The 14,502-nt window shown below is 32.3% G+C and overlaps 1 protein-coding gene across 2 annotated transcripts in view; it reads left to right on the top strand.

The window, feature by feature from the left end:
* RBM46 (RNA binding motif protein 46) overlaps positions 1–11,043 on the top strand; it is a 50,165-nt gene extending 39,122 nt beyond the window's left edge. The window contains exons 5-6 of one of the 2 annotated variants that reach the window (XM_053595578.1): positions 730–789; positions 8,988–9,179. In XM_053595578.1, coding sequence (XP_053451553.1) covers positions 730–785 — 56 coding nt within the window. In that variant the 3' untranslated portion in view covers positions 786–789; positions 8,988–9,179. Of the gene's footprint in view, positions 1–729; positions 790–8,987; positions 9,180–10,094 lie in introns of those variants that run through there. The other variant, XM_053595575.1, reaches the window with a different exon arrangement.
* Positions 11,044–14,502: the final 3,459 nt, after the last annotated feature.

Below are 14,502 nucleotides of genomic sequence, written 5' to 3' on the forward strand. Positions count from 1 at the left end.
TTCATCACGTAAAAACAGAAGATACTGACTACTTTTTCCTACTGAGTTGTAATTTTTAGATATTTAAAAATTTACAGTTTTCTGTAGATCATCAAACATTTTCATTTGTTTATTCTTTCATGAATATTTTCTTAACATAAAGTTGGATATATATCCTTAACAGAAATCTTAAAGCATATGAAGAAATAACTATTAAAACACATGGGTGACCATGGTCGTATAATATATGGTTAAATTAGGTTTTAAGTGTATAAAATTTAGCTTTTACCAAGCAGAATTCTTTTGGCCATTGCTCTTTTAAGGGATGAAAATACTGTTTCATATACAAAATAACTATAACTTCTACAACATTTATATTTTCCAAATTTGCTTAGCTTTGGCACTTTGCTTATTAGAAATCGGCAATCTCATTTGTTTATTTTTTTTTCTTTATCTTAATAAGGTAGTACTATTTAAAAAGACAGACCATTATAATAAGAACTTGATTTATTTAGAAAGATAAATTTTTTCTGATAATGTGTTAACTCACAATTTTCATTCAAATATCAAAATGTTCTCTTTGTTCATCCTTGCAGAACTTAAGAAATGGTAACTATTTGCCACTTATTTCCTTTTCTCTAAATTTACTGAGCAAAAGGTTTTTAAAGATATCAAGGACTCCATGCACTTCCAAAATAGGGAGAACATCAGTCTAAAGACTCAATTCTTTTCTGTCTTCACTGCTTACAGACAGGGAACACAATCTCTTCAGCCTGGACCTGTGTAGAAGAATTTGGAGAAAATAAACAGGTAAGAATATCTTAGGAATATTAAGTGATATATTTAGTTTTCTGAAAGTCACTTATAAATTATCCTTACCTCTGTAAGAAGAAATATGAAAGTATAATATTGTCTAATGAAATCTTGTGAAGTATTTTGATTATAATAGCTTTGTTAATTATAGATTCATTAAACAAATTTTTAAAGGAATTTTTGTTATGACTATCCCCATTTTATTTTATTTATTTTTTTTATTGTTGGGGATTCCTTGAGGATACACAGAACCAGATTACATTGATTGCTTTTGTTAGATAAGGACCGTCTTATATTTGTGTCCGGACTTGTTTCTATATTTCACGTTTCTCAAAACTTAACATGCTAATGAACACCCAAGATGGTAAACAGTATGATAAATCCAATACAGTGGGAATAAGTGCATTATCTGTAGATCATCCAGAATTTCTCATTTTATCTGAAAATAGACTTAATTTTTTTCATCCCTCTTACGCCAAAATCTTACAGCAACAGTTTTGAACAAAAGTTTTATCACTAGGACTCACCGTTCAGTTTTTTCACTGAGGTACTGAGAAAGATAAGCTTTAGTAGGAAGTTAAAGGTAGTTTATGATTTGAGTAAATATTACTACTTTCCAAACTCCTTTTTACATAGTCGAGGCAAAAGGAATGTCTTGATGCCTGGGTAGCAATCTATATACTAGTTCTGTATCCTTAAGTAAGTTACTTCACCTTCTTGGTCCTAAATTACCTCTTTGACAAAAGAGATAGTAATAGTACTTATAAGGCAGTCAAGGATTCAATTGTATTGCTCTTGTGTAGTTATTTTTAGCACTTGGTAATGCTCAATAACATTACTGGTTATTTTGTAGATACAAAGATAAATATGTTTTTTATTCTTGAGACTTACGCTTTATTATCAATTTTAATCTTAGCTTAGTATAAAAATTCAATTATGTGATGATAGTCTTAGAACTATCATCTTTCACAACTTTAGTTCAAATTTTGAATTGAGGACTGATTTTACAGATAGAAATGAAACTTAAATATTTAGCATCTTTTCTAAGACTTTATTCTTGTCTTTAATTTTTTACCGATACAGTTTATCTACTGAGCTGCAATTTATACCTATACTAAAACCGGGATTGCTGCAGTTCTGATTATAATTTTTTCTCTCATAGGCTGGTGTTCTATTACTCTTTCTAACTTGTTTAGAAACTAGCATGGAAAGGAATTTGACATAATTATCTCTTAAGATGAAGGTAGCAAACTGAAAACTCTGGGTTTGGTTTGTTTGAGTTTTTTGAAAGGAAGCAAGGAGGCTTAATGTCAGAACACATAGGCGTCTGTTTTTTATACTTGGTCATCTTTTTTTTTTTTTTGAGATAGAGTCTCTACTCCATTGCCCTAGGTAAGAGTGCCCTGATGTTATAATACCTCATAGCAACCTCAAACTCTTGGGCTCAAGTGATCCTCTTACCTCAGCCTCCCAAGTAGCTGGTACTACAGGTGCCTACCACTATGCCTGGCTAGTTTTTCTATTTTTAATAGAGATGGGGATCTCATTGTTGCTCAGGTTGCTCTCAAACTCTTGAGTTCAAGCAGTCCACCCACCTTGGTCTCTCATAATACCAGGTTTACAGGTATGAGCCAAGACATCTAGCCTGTCTTTTGTTGTTGTGATTTGTCTTGCTTTTGAAGGCATTTGAGTTGTATTTGCTGTGTTTAGCATACTTAACGCTTTTTTTCTCTTTTGTTTTTAATGTTTTCCCATTATGTATTAAATCCATTAAATGCTCTTTTCAAACTGATGCTCAGAGGTCAGTGAAACAACTTGTTTCTAAGGTCTAACAAGTTTGGGAAAAACTGCACTATGTATACTCGTTGGCAAATCATAATGCATATTAGCAAACTACTTAAGGTAGAAACCTGTTTAACTTTTAAAACTATCTTAAACTTTTCTTGAGATTATATGGCTATAAGATTCTTGTTTTGAGGGATTCTTGTACTTTAATTGTATGGGGTGTTGTTTTGGAACCACCAAAACTAACCCAAAGGAACACTCGAGTTTGTGTGCCTATAACTTTATTGAGGTATAATTACAATCCAATAAAATACACATATTTAAAGTGTACATTCTGATCTGTTTTGATTTCTGAATACATCTGTGAATGACACTACAATCAAGAAAACAGACATTTCCATTACTCTCCAAAGTTGTCTCATACCCGTTGCAATCCATCTTTCTTCCACTCTGTTTCCTAGACAACTACTCTAATTTGCATTTTCTAGAATTTCAAACCTGGCTTTTGAAGGTTAAAATTGTAATCTTTAGATGATTTAGAATGAAACAAGTATAGTTTCTTTAAATAAGGGTACAAAATCTGACAAATTTATGTTTATAGTAACTGTTACATATGATAAAGTTTTCACAACAAGAATTTAAAACCCAAATTAGATTTTGGGGTAATGATTTAAGAACAAAAGCAGATAGTTTTACTACCAAAAGTGAATTTTAAAAGTATAATTACTCTAGGTAAAAATAAATGGACACTAACCAACCAGAACTTTAGAAGGAAGCAGTCATAGGCAGTAACTTTCTTTTTAACTTAGCCATTGGTTATTAAAATTAACATATTTAAAGCCTCTCTTAAAATCATCTTATTCAGAAACACATAAGCTACTCTGTGGGCCTACTTGTAGGAAAAAACCATGGTCACTTTATGTCTACATCTTGCCTTTTGCTATCAGGAACCTGGTAGTGAAAATTAAGTAGAAGACAATTGTAGGTGGTGGGGAAAGGCAGAATTTCCCCTTTGCCCCTGGAAGGTTCACTGAAAAATCAACTCTGTGGGCCTAATTGTAGGAGAAAACCATGGTCACTTTTTAAGTCTACATCTTGCCTTTTGCTATCAGGAACCTGGTAGGAAAATTAAGTAGAAGATAATGGGGCGGTGGTGGTTAAGGCAGAACGTCTCCTTTGCCCTTACATGGTTCACTGAAAAATCAACTCACAATAAAGTAGATTAATAAGAGAAAAATTTACAAATGTAACATGAATGTGTGGTCATCTTCAGAAAATGAGAATTCTACTCCCCCACAGGGTTCAGAAGCTTATATGCCTTTCTGGTAAAATGAGTTATGGAAGGAGGGAAAGAGGAATTCTGCTGGGGATAGTAAAGGATTACTAGATAGCATGAATAGATAACTTGTGATGAAGAATGGATAGGGGGAAACTGATAGAATTGTCATTGATTCTCTTGGGAAATTAAATTACCCTGGTATTGTTTTGAAAATTATTTTTAAAATGGGTTGGACCAAGTCAGGTTGCATTCTTAATCTTGTTTTCTATAATAGATTTTGAGATAACTGGGAGAGGACGAAAAGACAGTTGGTCTCTCAGGTGGTTCTTAATCTCAGGCAGAGAGTGAAACTTTTTAAGATTTTTGGAGAGCCAATTGTGTTGAGTGGGGTGTGGTTAGACAGAGAGACAGTGAGGCTTTTTCAGTCAATCAGTATGCAGTATGTCAAAATGCCATTTTTGAAGTAAAATATTTCTAATTTCCTTTGATAAAAATACTTCTTATTCTTCCCAACATTTGCAACAGGGAAAACGATAAAAATGCCAATAAATCTATGTGTTTTATCAAAAAGTATTACTTAAGTTTTTTTCATGGAAGTTGCTTAATAACTAGCAGTTCTGAGAAATACTTCGTCTGCTTTACAGTTAGCCCTTGATTATTTTTGTACTAGCATGGAAAGTACAAAATAAGAAGTGATAAATATTATTTATATTCCAATAAGGTTTTTATTTCTGTGTTTAAGCCCAGTTGTATTTTATGTTTTGGGAATGTATAGTATGGTAAAACAACTAAGGTTTGTCTGCAGATGAAATTCAGTGTTTCAGTGAAAGTTATTGAGTTAGCTTTTAATTATGATTATTGAATGTTAGGAATTAAAATAATAAAATGGTGAAATGAGGAATTTTTCCAAAAATTTCAATAATGATCCCATGGAAATCTAAGAAAATGGTTAAGATAGGTAGTAAGGGCTGGGGAAATATATTTCATAGATCAAAAGATAAGATGTTCATCCTCATACATTTCTGGTGAGAGTGTAAAATGGCATATCCTTAGCCACCTTGGGAAACAATTAGGCATTTCCTCAATTAGTTGACCCAGCAGTTCCATTCCTAGATACTTACTTAAGTACAAAACCTGAATGCAGCATATTAGCAGCAGCATTCATAATAGCCAAAAGATAGAAACAACCCAAATATCTGAATAGATAAAATTTGTTGTCTACCAATACAGTGTATATTATGTTTTTATTTCATAAAAAGAAATGAAATTATCATGAATAAACTTTGAAAACATTTTGCTAAAAGTTAGTTCCAAAAGACCACATAAGTTGTGTGCGTTCATATTAAATGAAAAGCCCAGAATAGGCAAGTCTGTTGAAACAGAAAGATTAGTGGTTGCTGTGGCTGGGAGAAGAGGAAATGGGAAGTGACTACTAATGGATGCAGAGTTTCCATTTAGGATGATGATAATATTCTGGGATAATATATTGTTAATTATAAACATTGTGCAAACACTAAAACTCAACTGAATTAGACACTTAAAGTTCATCAAAAAGGGGGTGGATGTGGTAGAACTCAGCCAACAAAGAGAAGAAAGAAACCAATTTTGAAGAATGTACTTTCTAATGGAAATTTAGTCTAAAGAATGGTCAGAAACAAACTAAAAAGATACTAAGAATTAATGAGGAGGTATTTCACTGAATTCACTTTCAAGTTTCTCTTAAGGATTTTCCTCATCTTTATTAAAGATAGAAAAGCAGCTAAAGATCTAATAATACTTGGTCAAGATGTATGAGATAGAAACAAAAAAAGGAATAAATTGAGTGAAACTATATCCATTGCTTTTGTTTTCACTGAGAAACGTATTGGATGCCGGATTTTCTGTGTTTGACAGAGAAAGATAGTAGACCAAATTGTGGTGGCTACATTAACAAGAGTGACATACATGTGCTATATGTGCTGCCATTCCTTACACTGCCCTTTTGTCAGGTGGCGTAACAACCATTGCTCATTTTCCTGCTCATTCCAGATACACCCATTGGAATCTTTCTGAATCCAAAAGTCCTTTTAGGCATTACTGCTTGATTAGAATTGGCACTTACTTTTAAGCCTATTTGCTGGTCTTTGTATAAATAAAATTTGTTGAAAATATTTATATTTATTTTGGATATAAATACCAATTGTAGAAAATTTGATCAAAATATTATGTATGTCTAATAATCCATTATATTAGAGCAGTTCATATACTTTTTTGTTTCTGTTTTTTTGTAAAACAATCTTTAGGTATTAAAAGTTTAGCATATAAAATTAGGTGCATAGAGTGAAATGGGAAGTGTGTGGAGCTGCTTGGAGTAGAATGGGAAGTGTGGGTATGGATAGGTACAAGCAAAAGCTAGCTAGCTTAGAGCAGCACGGTCTACTTTAGTTCTATCCCTCTACCACTAATAACCTCTTTAGACACTTTCTTTCAACCTTGTTTGAGAAGATTGCCAGAGTCAAAAAGCCTAATCAAGTGGAGATAATACATTCATGGTGATGAAGAGGCCTGATTTGTAACTTGTATGTCTATTTAGCTGTGGGAATATAGATCAGTCACTTAATCTTTTGTCTCTGGCATTCATCAGTGAAAGAGGTCATTTGAATTAGGGATTTCTAAGATCTTGACCTTTTCCTGGTTTGTGATTTTCTTTTAGTTTTATTTTTTGTAGTTTTTGGCTGGGGCTGGGTTTGAACCCGCCACCTCTGACATATGGGGCCAGCGCCCTACTCCTTTGAGCCACAGGCACTGCCCAGGGTTTGTAATTTTAAATTAAAGAATTTGACTAGTCAAAACCTTTACTATTATGAACAATAAAAAGACAAAGCTAATAAAAGTCATCAAGAAGCTTGAACAAATTCTTTACCAAAGATGTTGAAATGGTCAATAAAAGCATTGGTCATAAGAGGAATCAGAGTTAAAAACACAATAAGGTTTACTTTCATTGGAATAGCTGTGATTAGAAACAACTGGCACTACCAATATTTGTGAGGATGTAGATCAAGTGAAGGTCTGATATTTTGTTTTACTGGTATGAATATAAAATAGTCATGCTGAAGAACTCTTAGGCAGTATGGGTCATCTACCCTAGTACCCAGTAGTCCAGTTCCCAGGTATTGACTCAAAAGAATTAAAAACATATTTCCACAAAAATATTTGTATAAGAATGTTCCATAGCAGCTTTGTTCATAATAGTCAAAAACCAAATACTCATCAAAAGGTGAATAAAGAAAATGTATATTCATACAATGGAATAATAGTCAACAATAAAAAGGAACAAATTACTGAAATACATATCATGAATTGATCTTAGAAACTATATTGAGAGAAAGAAGCTAGGTAGTATATGCAAAAATTCTTAGAAAATAGATACCTGAAGTCCAAACACAGACAATTAGATAGAAATCAGAAAGTGGTTACCTCCAAAAGAAGGGCTATTTGACTGGAAAGGGGCACAGGAAGCTTCCGGATTTGGCGATTAGGTTTTATGTCTTGCTTTGGGTGTGGATTTATGTAGTTACCAAAACTCAGTGAAATGAGCACATGAGTTGTAGTCTATTGCATGTAAGTTATTGTTTCTTAATTTTAAAAGTGTTAAGACAGTTGAATAAAACTTAAATTCAAAATTGGCTCTGTATCATTCCTGAAGAAAGATTCCAGTATGAGGCAGAAACAGTGGGATTGAAGAGCTTGAAGATACTTATTGGGAAGAAAAACTGGGAAGAGGGGAGAGGGACAAGTTAAGTATATGCTAGGAGTTTAACTCATTTATTAACTTACTATTTTTTTTTAATTAATGAGAATTTCTACTTATTTTCTAGGATAAGTGATTTATATGTTAGCTCTAAGGAAAACATAATTATATTTCTACGTTTATCCCACCTATCACATACAAGTAGAACCTCTATAAATGGACTACCCAAGTGACTGTAACAAACTGGTCAACATGTGAAGTGGTCAACATAAGCGACTGGGCCTCCTGTACTGATAAAAATACATGTGGTGCGTGTCTAGTCTATGAAAATTAGGTCGACTTGAAGTGGTCAATGTAGGGATGTTGTCAACTGTGGAGGTTCTACTGTATATTCAGCTTATACTTCATTTGTTTCATTTACAGTGTGTTTGAAGTTTGCTCTGTACTGTGTTTTATAACTGCCCAGATGTTTTCCTGAATATTTTTAGATTCATAGTGATTTTAGTATAATAATAAAATTTGTTTTTGAAATGCTTATAAAATCTTACAAACATCTGAAGCTTTCTGTTTCCTAATCTTTGTGGTATTTGGAGGGAAAAACTTTTTCTCTTGATTTTTCCTGTGTGAATAAAGTCATCATAGCCAGCTTTTAATTTTATATTTATTCCCCTTAGAAACATGAGAATACAACAGCCAATTAGTATGTAGTTACATTATGGTTTATAGTAAGGACTATCAGAAATGCTGATATGCTAAGCATTACTCTAGTAGCCAACTGTATTTGGATAGCGTCTTTTGAAATATGAAGATATCTTCCATATCCATGTTTCATGAATAGACTCAGTTATCTCTTGAGTAGGTGTAAACTCAAAGCAAAAGTGATTTTTCTTTGAAAACTACATTTCCCTACCTGCGGAAGTCTACTCTTCTATTTATGTTGTTGATGACCACATTGTTAAAATGTAAAGAGCTAGGTGTGTTATAGGTAAGTGGCTAATAAGGAATTACATAATTCTTCAGGAGGAAAGAATCAGACCATTTTTTAAAAGCAGTTATTTGGGAATATGGGGGAGCACTAGTGTTTCAGTTTATATTTGATACTGTGACCCTTTGGGTGAAGTGGATCCTTTAAAATAAAAAAATTCTGTGATATCTGGAGTCATCTTAGTTGAATATTAGAAAAGCATATAGTATCAATGTAATTTCTCATTCAGTTTCAAAATACTGAAATTTTGGGAACTGGTTACTTTAAATGTATTTATATATTCCTGGAACAAAATCCTTTATTGATCTTACAAAACTAAAAAGGTTATTAAATTATTCCAATTAGAGTTTTACAGTGCTAGAAATTAAAGCTATATTTAACTGATTTTTAATTTTTCCATTTTTTTTCTTAACTAGGTCCTTTCTGATGTTGCTTGAGCTTATTCTCCTGCAGTTGATCTCATTCCTGTTGGCTAAACATTAAGTCCCATGGCAACATAAAGTTAATGTTAAAATGTTTTAGGTCTCATTTGTACTACCAGAACAGTGTTAAAGAAAAAACTTTACCTGTATGTTAGATGACCTAATTACTTTTCTTCTATTCCTAGAAACACCACCATGCCTTTTATAAATAATAATTTTATGGTCATTGCCACACCCTTGGCTTATTTTACACTGAAGAACATAGTTGAGTTTTTGGAAAGTAGAGGATTTACAAATTTGGTCTTAAATATACACATACATATATAAATATATTATGAAGCAGGAAATTATTGATGCGTAAGATGAATGTTTATTGTGGAACAATAATATTTCAAACATAATTGTTTTTAATTTGGTTTAATTTTTTGATATTTTTCTATACTATAAGTTGATAATGGTTTCTTGAAGTTTATTTTATAAAGATGATTCATTTTACTGTTTTATGGTATCAGTAGGACTCTAATGTTAAATTGGTGTGTTGAGTTATGTAATTGTTTATATTAGTATTTAAATAATGAAATATTGGACAGTTCGTTTACACAAATGTTTCTAAAGTCCAGGGGTGAATGTTTCTGCTAGTTTGATGCCTAATATGGTTTCAAATAAAAAAAGAAAAACCAAACAAACAAAAAAAACTAACAAAAAAACAAACGAATATGAATTTACTGTTTTTACTTTTTTTTCATGGCCACACCTTAGTGTCATAACCAAATTTAAAAGAAGCTTCTTTGTGGAGCTAGAGAAATCAGAGATTCTCTTTATCTATAATCAAAAAATGTATAAAAGGTATCCAAGAATTTATGCCTAGTAAGATCTCTGAAGCACTGTGTCAGTAAAGGGAATAATACTGACTGATAAAAGTCAGGATTTGCAGTACAATGAAGGCTGCAATGGTTTTTTACCAGCAATGTAGTATCATCACGATTTTGAATGTTAAAACATTATGTTAAAATGTGATTATAGTTTTAATGCTTTGTCTCTTTGAATTAACTTTATGTCCATAAAGATGTGCAGTATAATTGTTCATGTATTTATTTACAGACTACAATTTTCATCGCAGCTCAATAAATAGTCTTTCCCCTGTTAGTGCTACCCTCTCTTCTGGGACTCCCAGCGTGCTTCCTTATACTTCAAGGCCTTATTCTTATCCAAGCTATCCCTTGTCACCAACAATATCACTTGCTAATGGCAGCCATGTTGGACAGCGACTGTATATCTCCAATCAGGCCTCATTCTTCTGAAGAAAATACTGTAAACATTAGTACAAAAATTTCTTTGTGTAAAACATGCAAATTAAAATACTGTTTTAGAATCGGGTTTGTACATTTGCTTTTAAAAAAATAATATATTTATACCAACATACTAAACATCAGCTATAAATCAGAATAACAGAGTTGTACTATATAAAAAAGTATAAAGTTTAAAAAGTTATTCAGTGATTTTTCTTGATAAAGGTATAGCAAACTACTTTTCTTTTTAAACTCTTGGAATTTACATCTAATCCCTGGGTGGGCAGGAGAACCCAGCAGTTTATGTTAATTTTTGCATAATAACTTTGCTAAATAGCTTTTCATAAATATTGAAGCACTTGAAGACAATGGTTATATTACATTTGATTACCAAGGATCACTATCTGTATTGGAGATTAGAACAGTTATATAACCAGAAGCATCTTAACTATTATGTGGAAAGAAATGATGAGGCAGAAATATATAACACAGATTTTATTCAGTATTAACAAAAAAAAAAGCCTACCATTGTCATCTTTGAAAATAACTACAGATATTACAGTTAACAATTATTTGTTATAAAAATTATAATTTTGTTGTTAATATATTTAGGGTTTTTATAGTTATGCTTCATTTGTGTTTTTTGATATTCATTGTATTGTTTGAATAAGAAGTGTTATGGTTTTTAAATGTTGAAATCATGTGTTGTTTAATTTTTGTACTTGAATTCAAATTCTTTGACATTAAATGTATGATGCTTCCAATACGTGTGTTTTATTTTTATTAGAATGCCAAAATATTTTACCTCTAACAATCATTTCGAACTTTCCTTGAGGACAGTTGTCCTTAGTAGGCCTCACCCTAGAATCATAGGTATAAGCTCAGTCTTCATGAGACCAACATCTTTAGTTTTGTAAAGTAATAAGAAAAATCATTTTTAAGGACCAATAGAAATATTTTATTGATAGTAGACCCACCAAAGTTTCCCTCTTTGACTTTTGAATAATTAATGAATTTGAATCATTTTGATAATTGACACCACAAACAAAAATCAGATATCAAATGTTACCTTTGTTGATCTGTTACCTTTGTGCAACTATATGGGACATATATTTTGAAAACACAGAATTTAAAATAGTCACAGGTATTTTTTTCTACCAACTTGAGTTTCAAGCATAAGTTATATTAAAGTACTCTTAGTTTTTTCACCCTGTACAGGTTTATTCCATATAAATCATATGCAATTTTTACTTTTCTAATTGCCTTAGATTATCCAATTTAAGCATAGACGCTAGACTTAACCGACATTATTTTCCTAGTATAACTATGTTTGAACTGTATAAATTTTACAATCTAATTACCATGAAAATGTGGCTCAAAGGTTCATATCACTTATTCAGCAAAACAAAAGAGTGCTTATTTTGTTTGCTACTGTGGTAATACCCTTTGGATACAGAAGTGACTGAAGCTCCAATTCAGAAGAAAAACAGACACATTTAGCTTTTCATAGAAAATGAAAATGTTTAAATGGCCTAAGTTATAATAATTACAAGTTTTCAAATAGCATTTTCACTTTAGAAAAATGAAATTGTAAATAATTGAGAGAGTTACCATGCAGTGCATTTGAGATCCATGGTGATGTAATCAGAAACATACACGCTTTGGTATCTGATTTGATTTCCACTTCTGCCAACTAACAGCTCTTTTGAACTTGGATAGTTTAGCTTCTCCAAGTCATTTTCTTCAGTTCTATAAAATGGTGATAAATTTAAATACCTGGCAAATGGAAGGTAGTTAAGTGATACCTGATATTTTGGGGGTATAATTACATGAAGGGTGTAGTACTCATTTATTTGTAGTTTTTCATCCCTTGTCTCTTTTAACCAGAATATTAGAAATCATTGCATTCACATCACTTTCCATGAGTTTTTGGAATGTGCAATTAATCTTGTTCATACTGAATACAATTCTTAAAATTTTATTTGGCTTGTGAACATAGCTGCTAATAGAATAGGTTGTATAAGGAATTTGCTCCAAATGGGAGCTTCCCTATTAAGTTGTTTACAAACTACTGATAAATCTTAGCCATATGATACAGCTCATTGGGCAGGGAAACCATTCTACAGACAGACTTCATCAAATTTTGTATGTAACTTTGTTCAAAGAATCATTACTGAGATGGAGTATGACCTATTTGTGGAGCCATGATCTGTCTTGCTTACAATCCCTTGAAGCAGAAAGATCAGAAAGGTAATGTAGAAAGTTCAGTTAACAATGCTTAGAAGGGCAAGACTATGACTCAAAATCCAGAAGCTATAATAGAAAAGGTTGCTAAACCCAATTTAAAAAGAAAAGTCCACGTGTTAAAGTACCATAGGCAAATTCAAAGGACAGTGACAAACTGGAATAAGATTTGTGTATTTCACAAAGGGGTAATCTCTAATTATAGATATCATTAAGAAAATGACCAAAAACCTCAGATAAAAAACAATGAAATGTATGAATAAAGGTGACTTACAGATGTATGAAAAATAGTTTATTTCAAAAGGGAAATGCAAATTAAAAGTTCAGCTTGGCAGAAATACAAGTTTGCTAAACTTTTGGTGAGCCTTTAAGGAAATGAGTATCTCATATATTGCTGGTGGGATTAAAAATTGGAATAATCAATGTAGTGACTTGGCAGTTATCCAAAATTACAAATACTTCAAACTTTTGATCCAGCAATCCTACTGGGGTGTGTATGTGTGTATGTAAGAGAGAGAAAGAGTGTGATAGAAATGATACATGTAAAGAGTTATTTATCATTCTGGGACTGGTTAAGAGTAGGTTTATTAGTACATTTTAAGAAGCTGTACAAGAGAGAATGATTACTTTCTTTATTCCTGATATATAAAGAGACAATGGTTAACGATGTTAAGTGAAAGAGCACAAGGCTTAGAAATGTATGTGTAATACAGTATGCTATTTTTTTGGCAGATAGGAAAAGAACACATGTATGTGCTTATATTTGCACACACAACTCTGGAGGAGCGCAGAAAAGTGGTTATAAAGAGAAGTATATAATTTCACACTGTAGAAGTCTGTTTTACTTCAGACACAGTGAATGATAATTTTAAGTAAAAAGACAATTGTTCAATTGTTCTCAGAAACAAAATGAAGAACTTTAGTGAATAGTAATATGAACAAACACATTAGGAAAAGCACTGGTCCATTTACTGAGTGACCCAAAGTTAATAGGTTTTTAGTAGAAACCCAGGACAAAAGCTCTTCAGATGGTAAATATCACTGCAAGCAACTATGCTTTTCACTACTTTTGACTCAGTGGGTCAGACAAACTGCACATGATCCACATCTTCAGCATAACTAAAGAATACTATAATTTTTAAGTTATCTGTTCATAAAAGTATATATGGACATCAAATTCTAGCACTTTTTTTAGTTCTTGTTACAAGCCTTTGGAGTGGATATGAATAATTTCAAAAGAGAAGACAGGAGACAAAGGGTCTAAGGATGAGGTAACAGTGTCTACTCAAACTGTGGAAAAAGGTGTAAAATAATCCCGATACATAGAAACACTGACTAAAGGAAAATGACTTAGAGCTGTGTGAACATGCAATGGCTGTCTTGGAAAGGCATCACTCTGGAAGAAAAGAGTCAAAAGGAACTGGGATGTGCCCTTTGAATGTGGGTTAAAAAGGGGAAAAAAGTGATGGGAGAATGCAGGATCCTACAAAACAAATGAGAACCAAAAAATAAAAGAATGAGATGACATTAGTAGGACGGTGGAATAGGAATCTCTAGACGTTCCTTCTCTTATGGAAACATGGACTTAATAATACACATGCCAAATTAAAGCTTAGGAAAATTTGTGGCATGATCACCAAAGCAGCTACCTATAATACATGGTATGGCTGGAATGGGAAGAAATTCTCACTTCTTGTTTTCTCCCTGGAGAAGGAAAGGTGTAGAATGTATTATGGGTCCAACATTTAGACTTTCAGAAGGGTTTACCAGAAGGGTCCGTTTTTATCTTGCTTGAATCCAAAAACTAACAGGAATGGGGGCTCCAGTTTGGAGATCTCTTGAGAACAAAGCATATAACATCTGCATCACAGGGCAGTCTGCAGTACCATGAACAAACACTAGATGTGACTCGAGCACTGAGACTTACTATATAGCACCTACAAGGCCACAGTATGGCAAATAAAAAACTGGTAAAC

The sequence above is a fragment of the Nycticebus coucang genome, chromosome 1, assembly GCF_027406575.1.
Source record: "Nycticebus coucang isolate mNycCou1 chromosome 1, mNycCou1.pri, whole genome shotgun sequence".
Lineage (NCBI taxonomy): Eukaryota > Metazoa > Chordata > Mammalia > Primates > Lorisidae > Nycticebus > Nycticebus coucang.